This window comes from Wyeomyia smithii, chromosome 1 (assembly GCF_029784165.1).
Source record: "Wyeomyia smithii strain HCP4-BCI-WySm-NY-G18 chromosome 1, ASM2978416v1, whole genome shotgun sequence".
Taxonomy (NCBI): domain Eukaryota; kingdom Metazoa; phylum Arthropoda; class Insecta; order Diptera; family Culicidae; genus Wyeomyia; species Wyeomyia smithii.
Genome location: NC_073694.1, coordinates 67,472,439 through 67,491,497, shown reverse-complemented (window position 1 = coordinate 67,491,497; position 19,059 = coordinate 67,472,439). Strand labels below are relative to the sequence as shown.

General features: G+C 36.8%; 2 protein-coding genes across 2 annotated transcripts in view; one reads left to right on the top strand and one right to left on the bottom strand.

Moving 5' to 3' along the window:
* LOC129718690 (NADP-dependent malic enzyme) overlaps positions 1-13,898 on the bottom strand; it is a 47,885-nt gene extending 33,987 nt beyond the window's left edge. Inside the window, exon 1 of the mRNA XM_055669726.1 lies at positions 13,668-13,898. Coding sequence (XP_055525701.1) covers positions 13,668-13,717 — 50 coding nt within the window. The 5' untranslated portion in view covers positions 13,718-13,898. The remainder of the gene's footprint in view (positions 1-13,667) is intronic.
* LOC129718691 (uncharacterized) overlaps positions 1-19,059 on the top strand; it is a 97,954-nt gene that overhangs the window by 36,154 nt on the left and 42,741 nt on the right. The window lies entirely within an intron of this gene.

Here is a 19,059-nt window from a genome sequence, read left to right as displayed (position 1 = left end):
TAAATAAAACAATTAAAATATTAAATTGGAATGCTCGCTCATTGAAGGCCAATGAGAATGAGCTTTTTAATTTTTTAACAGTAAATAATGTGCATATTGCAATTATTACTGAAACATTTTTGAAACCTAACATAAAATTAAAATATGATCCCAATTACGTGGTTCATAGATATGATAGGATTCAGGGTTCCGGCGGTGGAGTTGCAATTGTTATTCATCGCCGAATCAAACATCGTGCTCTTCCCCATCTTGAGACGAAAGTTATTGAAACTTTGGGAATTGAAGTTCAAACTGAACTTGGGATTTTATTTATTGCCGCAGCATATTTACCATTTCAATGCACACGCGAGCTCAAAAATTATTTTAATACTGATTTACAAAAACTCACCAGAAATCGTTCGAAATTTTTCATAATCGGCGATTTTAACGCTAAACATCGTTCATGGAATAATTCTCAAAGTAATTCCAATGGCAAAATTTTATTCAAAGATTGTTCTTCAGGATACTATTCTATTTTGTCTCCGAATAGTCCTACATGCTTTTCTTCTGTAAGAAACCCTTCAACAATTGATTTGGTGCTGACAGATCAAAGTCATGTATGTAGTGATTTGATCACACATGCTGACTTTGATTCTGACCATCTTCCAATAACTTTTTCTTTATCACATGAATCAGTTTTAAACCCTATGAGCTCTGTTTTTAATTATAACAAAGCTAATTGGGAAAGATACAAAAATTATATTGAGAGAAATTTCAATAATGAGCTTGATTTGCAAAACGAAGTGAATATTGATTCCGCTTTGGAAGCATTAAAATGTGCAATTGTTGATGCCAGGAATTATTCTGTTCCAAAGGCCCAAGTGAAATTTGATTCACCAATAATTGACGAAAATCTTCAACTTCTAATTCGTTTGAAAAATGTCCGCAGACGTCAATATCAACGTTCTCGTGACCCTGTTTTTAAAACTATTTATAAAGATTTACAGAAAGAGATTAAACATAGATTTACTCTTCTGAGAAATCAAAATTTTGAGACTAAAGTTGAAAAATTGAAACCATATTCAAAACCATTTTGGAAGCTGTCGAAGATTCTTAAGAAACCTTCAAAGCCTATTCCAGTTTTAAAAGATGGTGAACGTTTTCTTGTATCCAATGAACAAAAGGCTCAAAGACTTGCTCAGCAGTTTGAGAGTGTTCATAACTCAAATTTGAATTTTGTGAGTCCAATTGAAAATGAAGTCACACGTCAATTTGATTTAATTTCTTCCCAGAATTTTTTACCTGCAGAAATAATTGAAACTAACTTGAATGAGATTAAATCAATTATTAAAAATTTCAAAAATATGAAAGCACCTGGTGACGATGGAATCTTTAATATACTAATCAAACATCTCCCTGAGAGCACAATGGATTTTTTAGTGAAAATTTTCAATTGCTGCTTCAAAATTGCATATTTTCCCAAATTATGGAAAAATGCAAAAATTACTCCCATTTTAAAACCGGATAAGAACCCAGCTGAAGTTTCAAGTTATCGACCAATCAGTTTGCTTTCTTCAATAAGTAAACTGTTTGAGAGAGTTATTCTTAACAGAATGATGTCACACATCAACGAAAATTCAATTTTTGCAAATGAACAGTTTGGATTTCGCCATGGGCATTCCACAACTCATCAATTGCTCAGAGTTACTAATATGATACGAGCTAACAAATCTGAAGGTTATTCCACTGGAGCTGCTCTTTTAGACATAGAAAAAGCATTCGACAGTGTTTGGCATAAAGGTTTGATTGCGAAATTGCAAACTTTTAATTTTCCAATTTTCCTAATCAAAATTTTAAAAAATTATCTTACTGATCGAACTCTGCAGGTTGTCTATCAGAATTCAAAATCTGATAGATTTCCTGTCAGAGCAGGTGTGCCTCAAGGTTCAGTCTTGGGTCCAGTCCTGTACAACATATTCACTTCAGATCTTCCTGATTTGCCTCCAGGATGCACAAAGTCATTGTTCTGCGATGACACAAGCATTTCCGTAAAAGGAAAAAGTCTTCGTGTCATATGCAGTCGATTGCAGAAAAGTTTAGATATTTTTTCTTCCTACTTGCAAAAGTGGAAAATCTCTCCCAATGCTTCTAAAACTCAAATGATAATTTTTCCGCATAAGCCTAGGGCTTCTTTCCTCAAGCCAAACAATAATCACGTTGTCAAGATGAATGGGGTTATTTTAAGTTGGTCCGACAAGGTTAAGTACTTGGGACTAATTTATGATAAAAAACTTATTTTCAAAGAGCACATTGAGAGTATACAAGCCAAGTGCATCAAATATACGAGATGTTTATATCCTCTCATTAACAGGAATTCTAAACTTTGTTTAAAGAACAAACTTTTGATTTACAAACAAATTTTTAGACCAGCAATGCTTTATGCTTTACCGATCTGGTCAAGTTGCTGTTCAACTAGGAAGAAAACGCTCCAAAGAATTCAGAATAAAATTCTGAAAATGATTTTGAAGCGTCCTCCTTGGTTTGGTACACTCGAATTACATAGACTTACTGGTGTTGAACCATTAGAAATTATGTCAAATAAAATTATTAACAATTTTCGACAAAAATCGTTGCAATCCTCAATTGCTACGATAAGCTCTCTTTATAGCCAATAAGTTAGCAATTAAGTTAGTTGTAAGTTTACTTCCCCTTTTCTGACAAGTAGGTTTAAATCCCTACGAATGATAAGTCCTAATTGCGAAAGCAAACAAATCCTAACAATTAAAATTACAAATTTCTAACAGTGTTGAGAAGTCACCATTTGTGATTGGACACACATACTCATTCTTTACTAATATTTATCATAAATACTTAAGCTACTAACAAATCCCCCCTTAAAAAAAAAAAAAATGTCGAACATAGCAATTACTACGAAGTTTCGTGCTGTGGTTAAGGTGATGAAGCATTTTTTCCATTTGAGTCCCATTCGGGGTCTGCTGCTGGGTTTCTAGCCAAAACAAAGGTAAACAATATTAGTTTCGACAGATCGTGCGGTTAATTTTGTTGTTACATTGGTGAAATCATTTTCTATTTTATGTGAGCAAACGTAATATGTTTTTTTAACAATACACAGTTCTCCTGGCGAAGCATTCTCTCAATACGGAAATATTTTTCATACCGAACGAGGCTATAATTATTAACTTTTCCATTAACCATGTGATGTTATAGATGTTGCAGTACAACACGGTTTCTGACTTGAAACTCCGAAGAAAATTTTTAGAAAGGCGTTCAACGATCAATCTTAATAAGAAAGTGAGTTACCTACTATTAGAACCATCTACGGTACAGTTAATCATCGACTGATAAAAATAAAGGAGGGTGGTATCCAAGACACGACCGCATAGTTGACTTAGGACTACAATAGTTTTATATTTCCTTTTGAGGCTTTGTTTGATTTGAGCTCGTTTTACTTTTGGCACGGTTCGATTTTGGCACACATCTGCCAAAAACAATCGATTATGTTTGATCACATTTTCTTAGTTTTCTTGATTTTTTCAACCAATTTAAGCTCAATATCCTCCAAAAGAAAGGTATTTTGGTTCTTTATGTTGCCGAATCGGATGACCGGAATCGTTAAAACGGTTCCTGACAAATGACCGGAACATGTTTCGGTAATATAATGATCATGATCAAAGCAGTACTGATATTTGCTACTCTACGAAACAAAAAGAAGAAGGAGACAATTCAAAAGGCAATTCGATTACCGTTAACCCAACCCGATCAACCACTCTTTATGCACCTTTATGAAACGACAACAACTGAAATCTATCGATATAGGTTCAAAACCAATTGATAGCGATCGTTCTCGTTTCATGAAGAAATTTAAAGAGTGGTTGGTCGGGAACACGCCTCACTGTGCGTCGGCAGTGGCAATGTAGTCTTCACTTGGCTTGGCTACACACAAATGAATATCGAGTTCTTCTGCACTGGTAGATGACGAGTGGCCAGCGCTCTATTCATACATTGCTCGGTGCAGTACTGTTGCCTGTGCCTGCAGATTTTCCTCCAAGACATCAGTTTCAATAACATTCTAACAGCAGAGTAGTAAAGGTGGTTACGGACTCTCCGAAAAAGCTTCATCTTCAAGACATCAAAATAGTCTAGGCTTATGGAAGCAAACATTAGTTGACCTATTGGGACGGAGAGATTCTGTCAATTTTTTTTGCCACTGCTATAGGGGAAGGACACCCTAAGCCATGTCCCACTTTCCTCCACAGTTTAACACTACAACTATGAGTCGATAGCGCACATTAACTGAGTCATTAATGGTTGATACAAAAAATAAGAAGAAGTACTCAAATACTTCAAGCAAGGTGCAAGCTTGAAGGACTAAACGTCAATCCTCCTAAAACAGTCATAATCCCATTTACAGGTAAGAGAAAATATAATATTGCAACTCTTAAGTTGGGAGAAACACAGTTGGTGTGCTATCCAAGAGCACTAAGTACCTAGGTGTAATGCTCGACCATAAGCTCAACTGGAACGACCATCTAGAGCAAGGCTGTCCAACGTACGGCCCGCGGCTTCATTTCATGCGGCCCGCGTTAAGTTTTGAAACACGTTTTGCATCTGGCCCCCGTATTCATGTATTCGTATTCCGATGTATTCGGATTGAAATTTGTTGTGATAAAAAAAACCTTTGTATAAGTTTATATTACACGAGTAATGGTTTTCTATTTTTAGTGTGTTGAAACTTCCAATCTGTTTCTACATAACAAAAACAAAAACGGCATCCCTGCTGATATTATTCAGTAGTATGCTCGTTTTTGACGTTTACACTTGCATAATTGCACTTGTTGACGAATTTTGGAAAGAACTGTCGCTGTATTTTGGAAGTAGTTTGGCTAAGTGTTGCATGTCCAGAGAACGAAAGATTGATGCGGAACACCGCCTTTTTCATGAAGAATGGCAGGAGAAGTATTTATTTATACTGCACAAAGAAAAGCCAATTTGCTTGGTTTGTTCAGAAAGCATTTCTGTAGTAAAAGAGTACAACCTCAGGCGGCATTACGAAACGAAGCATTCTACTAATGTCGAATTCGTTTTTACGGCAGGACTATCCCGTCCCGGACTACGCTTTGCAGCTGAAAAAAAAACTTTCCGAGCAGTTGCAATGGTGTGCGTAATACCAGAGGCAGCTGTCACTTTTGTTTTGGTCATTATCGCCATTGTCTTTTATCGCGTTTGTGCTACTGTACGAAAAGTTTGCCAATTTACTGAAAAATTACAAAATAACAAAATAAAATAAATAAAATTCAACCTGATGTTCGACACGCGAAGTACGATAATCAAAGCAAACCGATTTTGACACATTTTTTTTATTTTGACACATACGTGTGAATGTGTTGGTGCCATTCAAAACTGCACTCTGTTTCTTGCGCGGACTGTCCGGGACAGAAAAAGGATAGTCCGGGATAGTCCGGAAAATGTAAAAAAAACAGTGATAGGACAAAGTGTAGTCCGCGGGGTAGCTACACCGCAAAAACGAAAACGACATAAGTACGACTGTGTCACTGGATCGAAAAGAAAACAGAAGTTTGACGAGTTTAAGAGGTATGTGTTTTCTGAAAATTTTATTCATATCAAGTATTGATTCAAATTATTCGTCGAACAGCGGATTATCAAAGCAGCAGACCTTGTTCTCTCGGGAAAACACGAAAAGTGAAAATGCAGTCCGTGCCAGTTTTCTTGTGAGTAAAATACTGGCTAAAAAAATTAAACCTTTCCAAGACGGAGAGTTGATAAAGGAGTGTATATCTGCGGTCGTTGACATAATGTGCCCCAAAGTAAAAGCTGAGTTTGATAACATCAGTTTATCGCGGAACACGGTGGCTAGAAGAGTTAAAGTTCTCGGTGATGATCTGAAAATAACATTGCGTGAATGGATATCTAGCTTTACATTTTTCTCGCTAGCAATCGATGAAAGCACTGATGTGAGAGATACAGCTCAGCTCGCTATTTTTGTTAGAGGAATCGACAGTAATTTCCAAATCACTGAGAAATTGGTAGCCTTGTTCCCAATGAAAGGAACTACTACTGGGAAAGACCTGATGGAAGCAGTCATGATCTGCATGCAGGATTTCGGACTCTCTCTCGCAAATCTAAGTGGTTTAACATCTGACGGAGCACCATCAATGACAGGGAAAAACACTGGTGTTGTGGCACTAATTAGGAAAGAGAAACAATTGCAAGGTGGTGACATTGTTCCGATTCACTGTATTATTCACCAACAGACCCTTTGCGCGAAAATTCTTAACATTCCTGGGGTCATGTCGTTAGTCGTCAAAACAATCAATTTCATCAAAGCCAGAGGATTTAACCATCGCCAGTTCCAATCGATGTTGAAAGAAATTGAAGCTGAATACGGCGACTTGTTGTATTATTGTGAAGTTCGTTGGTTAAGCCGTGGAACTATGTTGGAAAGATTTTATTTACTACGTAAGGAAGTTGCATTGTTTCTGCAAGAGAAAGGAAAAATTATTTCCGAAATCAATGACCCTGAGTGGGTGTGTAATTTAGCCTTTTTGGCGGACATCACAAAACATCTCAACGATTTGAATACTAAACTACAAGGTAAAGATCAGCATGTTGGATTGCTGTTTTCTCACGTCAAAGCTTTCGAAACAAAACTAATGCTTTGGCACAGTCAAGTGAAAGCTGGCAACTTGCTACATTTCCTCTTCTTGCGGAGAAAATTCCTTGCAATTTTAATAAATACTCTCACAAAATCCAAACCCTTCAAGAAGAGTTTGCTAGGCGTTTCAAAGATTTGATAGAGCATAGCACAGAAATTACAATTTTTTCAACGCCATTTGCCGTTGATGTGAACAATGTACCAGACAAATTCCAGTTAGAAATAATCGATCTTCAATGTAACGATGCGCTCAAATCTAAGTTTCAGGAGAGTTCTCTCATCAATTTCTATCGCGACTGTTTGAACGAAGAAAGTTATCCTGTTCTCCGCAAGCATGCAAATAAAATGTTCTCGCTGTTTGGAAGTACATATCTCTGTGAGCAGCTGTTTTCAAAAATGAAGGCAGTTAAAAATAGTTGTCGTTCATCTTTATCAGACGAAAATTTAGAATCATGTTTGCGGATTTCGGTATCAGATTTTGATTTCAACATGGCTCGTGTTCTAGAAGACAGCCAACAGTTTCAAGTTTCTCATTAATTCACCAAACTCATGTAAATTTAAAATCTGACAACAATAAATATAAACCCTGTTACACCATAGAAAAAATTCCAAAAAATCATTATTTGTATTTTTTATTTGTTATAGCTGTGGCTTGTAAAGTTACTTTTATTGTGGTAAGCCCCAACTGATAACAACATTTGTTTCTGAATTTAAAACGGACTAATTTTGTATCGAATCAAAGTTAACCAGCATGATATTTCAACATATATTTGCAAATAATCTAAAATTCAGCAGAAATTTCAAAGTTTTCCAAGTTTTGGCCCGACAGCTATTGTGGATTGTGAAATTTGGCCCGCGCTTTATAGAGGTTGGACAGGCCTGATCTAGAGTATGCAATCTCAAAGGCAAACAACGCTCATTGGGCTTGCAGCAACACATTTGGCAAAAAGTGAGGACTCAAGCCGAGGATGATCCACTGGATATACTAAGCAATAGTGAGACCCAGAGTAACATATGCTTCGCTAGTGTGGTGGTCCAAAACCACGCAAATATCAGCTCAGAAGAAGCTAGATAAACTACAACGTCTGGCATGCTTATCAACAACAGGAGCAATGGCCAGTGCACCATCCAAAGCCTTAAAAGGTCTTTTATATCTTCTACCCTTGCATCAATATGTACAACTTGAAGCCGAAAAAGGTGCTCTTAGGCTCAAACGTGTTAAATTTTTTCAGGGAGGAGATCTACAGGGACATTTACGAATCCTCAAAAATTTCCAACTGAACACCTTAGTAACCATGAATGAAGATCGGATGGACTCTAGGACTAACTTCAGTGTTCCTTTAAAAGTGATTGAATCCAATCGCACCGAATGGGAAGAAGGAAGTCCTAAAGTTCGTCCAGGATCAGTCATTCTTTTATACAGATAGCTCTAAAATGGGCGAGTCTACAGGCGCTGGGGTCATTGGACCAGGAATAAATGTATCAATTCCAATGGGACAGTGGCCCACAGTTTTTCAAGCTGAAATAAATGCTATTTTAACATGCACAAATATTTGCTTAGCTAGGAAATATAAATATGCCAATATCTGTATTCTCTCAGATAGTCAAGCAGCCCTCAATGCATTAAAAGCATATACATGCCAGTCGAAGTTGGTATGGGATTGTATTCAATCCCTACGACAACTAACTGCAACAAACGTTAATCTATACTTGGTGCCTGGTCACTGTGGTATAGGACGTAATGAAAAAGCCGATCTCTTAGCAAGAATTATTTCGTCAACTGAATTCATCGGGACGGAGCCATTCTGTGGGGTATCTTCATCCTGTTTGAAATCTGAGCTCAGAGGCTGGGAATCAATGATGATTGATGCTAACTGGAGGGCTTACTCCAAAGCAAGACAATCTAAACTATTCATTACACCATGTAATAGAATCACACGGAACCTACTCAGTATGAATAAAGCTGGTCTGAGTACGTTAACTGGCCTACTGACTGGACACTGTCCGAGTAGGTATCACCTTAAAACAATAGGTAGAGTGACAGATGACATATGTCGTTTCTGTAATTCTGAAGTAGAAACCTCGGAACACTTACTATGCCAATGCCGCGCATTGATTCAGCGAAGACTGCGTATTCTTGGAAAAGGTGTCCTTACGCCTAACGAGATATGGTCTGCTGAACTTACGAAGGTAAGGAACTTCATCAAAGAAGCCATACCTTCTTGGGGTGAAATGCAAAGTCTGGGGGCGACTATCACTGATACCCATTGTGATGGAACGAACTGACAGTGCATATAAAGTAACGCGGAGTATACCACAATATATCTAACTAATGGTAGCAGTGGTCATAGGCTCCTACAAGGGAAAAAATCCATTTCCCAATTTTCTCCACAGTTTAACACTACAACTATGAGTCGATAGCGCACATTAACTGAGTCAATGATATACAAAAAATAAGAAGAAGTACTCAAATATAGTATTTTTCGTAGTTTTCATGAGTATTTTCGAAAGCAGTTTTTTGAGGGTAAAATGGACACGTGTGGGTAAATGGAGGTGGTAATATGAACACCTTGGGCGTGAACATTAATTATCCTTTTACAGATAGTAAAATGTTGCTCCATAGCACGTGACACATTTATGAATTCACCAACAGTTAAATTTTCACCGTTTGTCGTAGAATTAATAACAATACATGACCATATCCGCAAGAAACTGAGAAATGGCGGAAGCTTTTTTTACGGACATTCCGCATTCAACGGTACGTTTAGCCGCGGTCATCTGTTCATCGGTCCGAGTTTACCTTTGCGTTTTTCTGATATAAACACGAAGCATCTAGATTTTTCAATAGAAATTAACACAATTTTTTCACCATCACCATGGGCTGTCCATTTTACCCGCACATAATTATTGAAAATACCTAAATACAGTGATCACCCGATTACACCCCCCTTGATGATGTTTGGGGTGATAAAATAGGGAAAGTGATAAAATCGGGAATTTTTTTTTATTAATATTTTGTTATAAAAAATGGTAAACCAATAATTTAATGCGTAAAATAAGCGTTTTAAATTACTACAAGAAATCTAATCATATGAAAAAGCAGTTCTATCTGTCTGTCTGTCTCTCTGATCCTTATAGACATGGAAACTACTGTACCAATCGGTGTGAACATTTTTATGTAGGGATTTTTGAGGCCGGAAAAGTTTATTAGAGTAGCTCGAGACCCCTCCCTCTTTTTAAAGGGAGGGCTCCCATACGAATATAACACAAACTTTTGCGTAACTTGAAAATGAATTGAGCAAATGGAACCAAATTTGACATGGTGAGATTTATAGGAGTAAGAAATATGTCAATGTAACCTGACACCCCTCCCTCCTCTGGAAGTTAGATACTAGTGTTTGCATAAAACTGTGAAGTTGTGCTGTTAGTGTCATACATATCTCATACATACACCTTGTTGGAGGTTTAAAAATTCGGAAAAATGTGGGAAAAAGCTAAAACGAAAATTGGGATTTTTAGTGCCTTTTGAAAGAAAACTTCATATGGTTCGTAATATGTAAGATTATTGCTTAAGACACTATGCGTCTATCTCAATAAAATGAAGAAGGAAATTTTCTATCTAACTTTGAGGTGAATTGATCACTCATTTTTCTATACTAAAAGATGCGTTGTTTACTAGCATAAAAAATATATAAATATAGGTTATAGCTTGAATCACTATTCAATTAAACGAACGAAAACGCCAAAATAAAACACTGTGCAATGGTTGAGTTTTCAATGAAAACTATATGGGTCATTCGATGTCAAGTGTCCGAGGAAATGCATCGACCATCACCAATTTCGACCAAAATTTGTGAGTCGATGTATTTCGAGCCGGAACTTATAAGTACAAAGTGTTGTACCGATTGGTGGACCCCTCGGCCAATGGGACTGCCTCCATTTTTTGCGAATTTAGCAAGACACTTTTTTATTTTGTGAATATCTCGGGACCCTGAAGAGCTACAGGTGATATTGACATATCATTTTGAAGGGTTTTAGATGTAGAATCGAACTACGTGATCAATTTTTTTCTGCAGTGTTGCCAACATTGCATTTTTTCGATTCAAAACTTAATTTGCAATTTCCTCAAAATACCCCCCTTCGATTTTGATTTTGACCACGCCAATGTGTTTAGCAGACGATTTTACATAGGAATCACTTATCAGCAAAAAACAAAATGTAGCGTTCCAGAGATACAGCATTTTCAAAATTGCAAGATTTTGGATTTTGTCTACGCACGAAAGCGCTTTTACATAAATTGCTGCAATCTTAATGGTATCCTAGCAGGCGTTTGTGTAATCGAAGAGATGTACCTTAGAGGAGCATCCGTTAATTATGTGAATTATTTTGACTGTTCTACTGTTTCATGTCGCATACTTTGTCTCAAATAGCTCCTAGTGCCTCTAAGATAAGGTGCCGAAGAAGTTTGTACTATTTTTCAACGTAATAGTCGAGATTTAAACGGGTGTCCATTTTACCACCCCTGTTCATTTTACCCACAATTCTCCTACACAGGCAGTTGGTGTCTGTGTAGGGGAAATCATAAAGTCTGTGCCAGGTGTGCTCGCATGTAATTGGTACATTGTTCGTGAACATTCGACCTTGAAACTTTTATAAAATTTTCACTATTTAACAATGCAGTGATAATGTTAACTGAAGAATCACAAAATTATCCATTATTTTATCAATCCAACGACATATTGATTATTGTGATCCATCATGTGATTACATCAGTATTACCGTTTGAAATCTTTCATTCCAACGTTACACCATGTTTTTAGTTTCCGCAGAATGTATCTCAATATAGTGCGGTAAGACGTAGTCCTAGGACAACGACGATCACTTCCATCAATAGTGGTATGTCTGCCACGAGTACCTAGACTAAAGAAGAGGTATACCACAAAAGATCAAAATAATGGTCGCAGTGGTCCAAATCTTACAAAAAAAAAAAAATAAAAATAGTCCTACGTCAAAATGTAATTTTCAACAATGATCATTCCATACCATAAAAAAACTGATGAATTGTTACTAAGTTTTTGTTGTTAATTCCTACAAATAATCGATGTTTGTAAACTCAATTTCAATGAAAAAAGAATTAGATTGAACTCTAATACATTCAGAATTATTGGTAGACCACATCTAACTCACATTTTCCTTGCAATAGTACACTCGTACCTAACGCAGCGTCTATCAGGACACTGCACGCGCACTACAATGATGCACATTCATGCGCCGATTTTTTTCGCTCTGTAGCGACCTATATTCGCGGAGTGACGACTAACACGAAAGCTGATAAGCAAAAAGGTGAAATTCGAAATTTTCCCATCATCAACGCAAAGGTCAATGTAGTTTGCTTTCGAAAGATAGCACCTCGAAAGTGAAGATGATGATCACATGTTCACGAAACGTGTCACCTGACCGCGGCAGAGTCAATTGCACCTTGAAGGATTGCAGTACTGTTGGCCGTACCCTTGTGCAAACGTTCTATGCACTGATCTTGCGGTTGTGCTTTACGTGTAGTGCAGTGTGATCGTATTCACTGCTCCCGGTGTGTTCAATCACGTGTTACGTATGCCTACGATTAGTATATTATGGCTGGTGTATTATGACGTATAAATAATAGCTACGACTTAGATTTGAACTTTCGACTGCAGCTTAGCTGGCAAAAGTATAGTCTGGCGTACTAGGAGAAAGTGGTACATGGAATTATATGCACAAAAATAGGCCCAACGTTATTTCAACGGCAACTAACACTTGAAAAGCTACAAAAATATCAGGGAGTGACGTCAATGGATTTCATGAAAATATATATTAACTATATATTAACAGAGAGCGATCATTGGAAATATAAATTAACAACATAACGCTCAGAGAAAAATGCTTAGAACTGCCATGTTAACAATGTCGTATGGTATGGTCTAAGAATCGGTATGGCTAAAAACAATCCCTCAGCTACGGGCAAAAGTATCGCTGCTATGGTGTGATCCAATTTCGAGAGGGGGTTCGATGTGTTTATAGTACTGTGTGAAATAAATGTAACATAAAAGGTTACTTCATGAATTGTGTATATAGGTACGCATTGAGTCGGTGCTTTTCAACACACGTCAACCTGCGTGACAGCAGCAGAGTCTAGCGGTAGATAGTGTAATGTTCGATCTGCACAAGGACACCGCGGGTCGAGCGCAACAGTCACGACACAGCTTCCTGTGGATGCCGACTCAGGCCTAGAGGAGTTCATTTTCCCTCTAGCTTTGTAGTTTTTACTATCATTATTATTATTGCCGACTGCAGGGTCGCACAGGATTGTTCCGTTTCACACAGCCTTCGATGGCTTTTAAGAGGATAGGCAAGTTGCGGATAACGGATAAAATTCGCGTATTCGAGTAGAAGGACAATAAAGAGACCTGGGTTTTACCTTTCCTATTTCCGTATATCGTAAATTTCAAGAGGGCGAGATTTTACAATCTTTCAATTTTATGACGTAGCGTTGTATATTTCATAATATTCAGCACTGATTTCTAAGTTGAACATTAAAATGGTCTTTGATACAACATAAGCGCCAGTGTTAGCATAAAATTGTATCATGACCGTTTTATATATATCATCAGAGTGATTTTATAAGTTATCGAAGCAGCTTCGCGACGTGTGGATTTCCAATGACGAACTTTGGAAGGTTGCTCCTCAGCAACTCTTGATTGTCTGGGCAAGAAAAAAAACCTTCAACCTTGAATCGCGCCAATCGTTTATGGATCGAAAACAACGGCATGGCGTGAATCGATGCATGATGTGTGACTAATTATTGTCACGCAAGAATTAATGTTACTGCATTTGCTCAGTTGTAACATCAGCTTACACGCTAGAAAACATTTGTTTACAATGTTCTACTAGTAAGTTTAAGTTGTTGATTACTAGATTTAATTTTAATATGGAAGATAAAAAATGTCAAAAAACTTACCCGGGCACTGGTGATTGGATTTTGGAGTTGCTCGAGCAATTGTTGCCCATGGCTACCGGATTCTAGTCTGGCTGGGTCCTGTGACAGATGAATCACACAATCGGCTGAATCGGTCAACCGAGTTCTTGAGCTTTAGCACTGGCACCGCTTTGCTACGCGGTTTACACTCTGTAACTTTGTATTAATTTCAGTTTTTGTACGTCGCGTTAATTAATCACTACCGGTCGAGGCACCTGCTGGAACGTTACTGTTTTGTGCTAATAAGTCCGAGCAACGTATTGGTACCAGTTTCGCTCTAGATGTAAATAGGAAGTACATATCATGAATGTCCAGATCCAACGCACCCGTTGATTGATGAATGTGTGCTTTCAACTCGCATGAACTGTCTTAAAAGAATCTAATCACAGGTAGGCATTAGTTGATCTGCTTGGAAGTAATTATGTATCTGTGCGGTATGACGTTTCAAGGGTAGAATCAAAAACACTGTCGTTTAATGTTTCGATCAGTACGTCGTGTGCCCATTTGCTTTGATTTAATTTTGACAAGTGGGTGACGGTATTCAACGTAGTTTTAAAACCTACTAATACTTATCTAAACCTACCTAATACCTATCTAATACTTGAGCCAGCGAAAAGGATTGCTATTGGTCCTTTGTGTTAGCCTAAAAACTTTAATGAACTCTGCCGTTGATCAATGAATAATAAAAACCAAACTTAAACTATGACCGCCGGCTGTTTGTATCTGAAAACACCTTAACGTGTTGTAAGCTGTTAATGAAAAAAAAAATTAATGCTTCACAGTGGTCACTAACGAAGAAACAGTTCTCAAATAAAAACAATTTGTTTTGCGCTTGGTTGCTCTGGTCGAAAATCGCTATTATAGCAACGATCTTATTTCGGGCCCATCAATTCGATTAGTCAATAAAAATATAAAAAAAACTGCTTCCTAATCGATTATCAACCAAAAAACAACACCGCTCCAGTAGTTTTTCTTTACTTCAGTTTAATTCCATGAGTTTTAAGGGATCTAAACATTTTTTATTCACAATATCAATGCGAAAACAAAAACATTGGACCGTTTACACTGGAAATGCATACCTTCCTTACACGGCTACCACATTCATTCATAACATTGACTATGACAAATCTTCGATAATTTTAATCAAGGAAACTTTGAATAACGGGTGACGACTAAGAACTTAGATTTTTTTCTAACACTGTCGAAAAAAGTGAATACACTTAGAAAAAAAAATGAATGAAGATTCATTCATTTCAAACGAAAATAATATTAAAAACAATAGGATAAAAAATGGTAATGCCGGCATAAGACCGATGCACGCCCTCCATGTCGACTTTTCGAATGCATCTCTTGATTCTAGTCAACTAATTAGGCTTGAGCCAGGATTCAGACAAGAAGTAAGAAACACAAATTATACATTAAATCTCTCTAGAATCCCACTCTCTAACTCGGCAATCAATTCGTTTATTATGTCAACACAACGTTCTATATGCTAACGGAAAATCTAAATCCACGAATTTTTCATGAGGCGGGTGCCCATTAACGAAAAAGCTTCTTTGATCGGCATAGTGCTTTCAACTAAGTTTTAAAGAAGAATTTTGTAGTTCCAAAAATATACGCTGTAAAAAAATAAAAAAAAATTTTACCTTTTTAATTTTTTGTTATTCCAAGTTTAAACAACTATTAATGTTCAGTTTATATTCTGTAGTTTTTTGATAAAAAATTTGGATTTTTAAAAATTGTTTTTTTGTGTGATGTTTTAATATTATATCACGTTCAAAAAGAATTTTTGTGTGTTATATTTGAACCACACAAAAATTTGTATCTGAAATATGCATATTTTTCGATGGGACCCGTCGGGATGCGGTATATTTTTTCCGAATCTGTATCATATTTCCTGCTGCACACATTGTCTGCTTAATGAACATGCATATTTTAAGCTGTTTATAATACAAACATATTTTTTCAACTAATCGAAATTAAACCATTCCCTGCAGGTGATGCCATATGACATCTAAATTTTGATTACAGTTTAACAAATATACTTTATTTTTTTTAAGGATGAAATTATTCAATACGGTTAGAGACCCGATCGATCTTCAACATACGATAGAGTTTGTGCCAATTGTGCATGTGGTTGCTGGGTAATAGGATTTTGAATGTCAAATTTTGACGTAAAAACTGATTTCTCTCCGCGGGGATAGGGTTAATAATACCTTCAAAGAACTACTGATGTAAAAACTTTTTCATGGCTATTTCACGTATTTTTCGTAAGAAAAAAATACTGTTAATGTCCCTTTAATGGCCTTTTTCTACTGACATTATTTATTCATCATCCTCTTCGTTATTGGTGTTGCTCTCGCTGAAACGTTCTGATTGTTCATTGACAATATAGAGAACTTGTAATTATGATCGTGGAAGACAAAAAAGTCCTGCCAAGACTGATAGGGTTGAAACACCATAGGTTTCAATGTTAATTTTTCTGTGCGTTATTTAGGGTTTCTGAACTCGCCATTACAGGTCGGACTCGATTATCCGGAGACTCGATTATCCGGGGGCCCGATTATCCGGGGCTCGATTATCCGGAGAAACTGGCTCGATTATCCGGAGTATTTTTTTTTCTTCTGTATCTCTATAATGTACTTTTGTCTTTCGGGTCATTGGGAGTTTCGGGGTTGTTCAAAATGGTAACAACAATGCCCCGTTCTGTTTAGGTAGTTAGTTTTTAGCAGTTATCTCGTCGTTCCTTCAACCAATTCTTACTCAACAACCTCCAAAAGCAAGGTATTATGGTTTTTTGTTGCCGATGAGGACAACCACTATTGGTCAACCGGTTTCGAATAAATGGCCGGAACATATTTCGGTAATTTAATGGCCATGATCAATGCAGTACTTAGAACCACAAGCTGGCGTGTTTCGGTGGTGTTTCGGATACTACTACACGCAAAAGTTGAAGTCTTGTACAATCATTGTGTCTTCCCGATTCGCACAAATGTTGCACATAAATCGCACAATAAATGTGTGAAACGCATAACGCAACAGTTGTACTGCGAATACATTGACATAGAATGGAATCAGAATATATATCATATACCGACACTTTATTTCTCACGTCGAGTGTATTAGTGACTGCTACTCATGGAACAGTGCAAGCAGCAAGTGCAGTGCAAGCGACGAGGGAAATTTCTCTCTCGCTCGTAGAATTTCGTCACATACAATTTGCAGGTTGCTCTTTCGCTTCTCTTTCGGTTCGGATTGCGACGCGCAGGGCGATACCTCTTTGTTTTACGAAATGAGCGAGACAGAATGGTTTTGCTTCTCGCTCGCTTTGCAATGCTGCTTGAACTGTTTAGGTGTAGTAGTTTGGAGCTGCCGAATACAACGCTAGAGCATTGATTGCGTTATGCCCAACACGCAATCATTGTACTGGTTCCGAATTACATCAACAATTGCTCTAAAAACGCACAATTTTGTACTGGTTTCGCACCATCCAACTTTTGCGTGTAGATTATTGAACCAAAATTAAACAAGCGAAATCAATAACGATTTGAAATCCGCAAAGTAGTCCATTAATGGCCATATCGAGCGTCTAGGTCGTTATAGGTCACTTAAGAGATAGAAAAAAAAATCATGAGTGTTGTCAAAATCGAACAGGGCCTGTATATGTAACAACTCAATTCTTCTTCGTAATATTTAAGATAATAAAACAGATAATTACCAAAATCAAATCAAATTCTATTATATTTTTTGGAAAATATTTCCTTTAATCTCTCGAAGCAAAAGCTGTCTTTCTAATGGTAGTTTTGATTTATTTTATTTGGTTTTTACATCTTCGAGATAATCAATATAACATAATTTATTATTACGTATATATGTATAACAAACGCCGACAAACAGTCTAAAGACAATTTTAAATTAATTTCGTCGGCACATGTATTGCGTACAACATACTATAATAGAAAACTCACTGTTTTAAATGAGAGATATTAAAAATAAAAAAATAAAAAATGGCTGGATTATCCGGAGGATTCAATTATCCGGAGCAAAATGTTTTTCAAAACTCCGGATAATCGAGTTCGACTGTACTAACATTTCTAATTTTTTGTGATAGATCAATTGAATATTGGCTCATCAGTTGAGCAATCGATGTAACATTCGGTGGTAGAAAAAGAGGCTTGTATCAACCCGTCGAGCAAGAAATTCACGAGCTTGAGGAACAAACTATTCTTGTAACCAATTACTGAAAAGTTTTCGATTCATCCAGGCGTTATGGAATGGAATCGTTATATTTTCGTAGTGATTATGCTTTCCTGATCTTCCATCTAGCAATAACGGTGATTTATGAGCCCCAAAATACTTTCGAGCATGGCATTGAAATCATCAAACCCCCGAAAATGAACCGACGAAAACTCCCGATTGAGTTAATGGTTCTCGAGTAGTCATTTAAAAAACAAGCCAGATTCGTCACAATTGAGCACTGCTAAGAGAATGTCCCGGGTCTAATTTCATTAACCGTTATTTTTTATTTGACCAAAACTTTGCAAAGCGGTTTTTATGGGCAAAAGATGCCATTTTGGGCTATTGGTTCAATGTTTAAGAACACGACCTATTTTTGAGAAGTAATTTTAAAATGCTATTTTGTGAAGGTATTGATGATTACAAATATTTTGAGAGCCAGAACGATTATATACACTCGAGAAAAAATTATTTTTTTTTTCTAAGAAAAAATTTAAAGAAGAATTGAAAGTTACTTATCTAAAACGCTCGTTTTTTAAAAATATTTTTTTTAATAAAAACTGCAAAGATTATCTAAACAATGAAAACCGATCAGGAAGAAATCAATTTTTTTTTAGTTTTTGCGTATCTGTATGTGAGGGTTCTCTCTTTTCTTCATACAAGTATTTTTTGTTCTGTTTCTCTGTTCAAAATGGCCCCGTAACAATAACCATTGCGCAAGCACATTGTACAGTTCTAAGTTCATTCTAGAAACGAAAATCTCCCAGTTTCGACTATGTATAATCTGCAAACCTGCATATGGATTTTTTTCTGTTTTGAGATGTACAGCAAATTCTACAAAAAACGCAATCTACTTTCCTACCCAGATGCTCCGTTCATTTCATACATGCTCTAGAGACTCACTATCAAAGCCTTGTTGAATAGTTACTGTGCGTAAGGTCCCTTTTGTGTGAGAAAGCTAACCTCAGTTAATTATCTTTCAGGAGAGATATTTCAGATTCCACCAAGGTTTTTTTTTGCAAACTGCTCAGATACACATGATGTTCTCTTCAAGCACGTGCTCACACGTGAGTGCGAGAATAGTTGTTTCCGCAGTGAAATATATTCTCCTGAACTCTAGTGATTCTTTGAGGAGAAA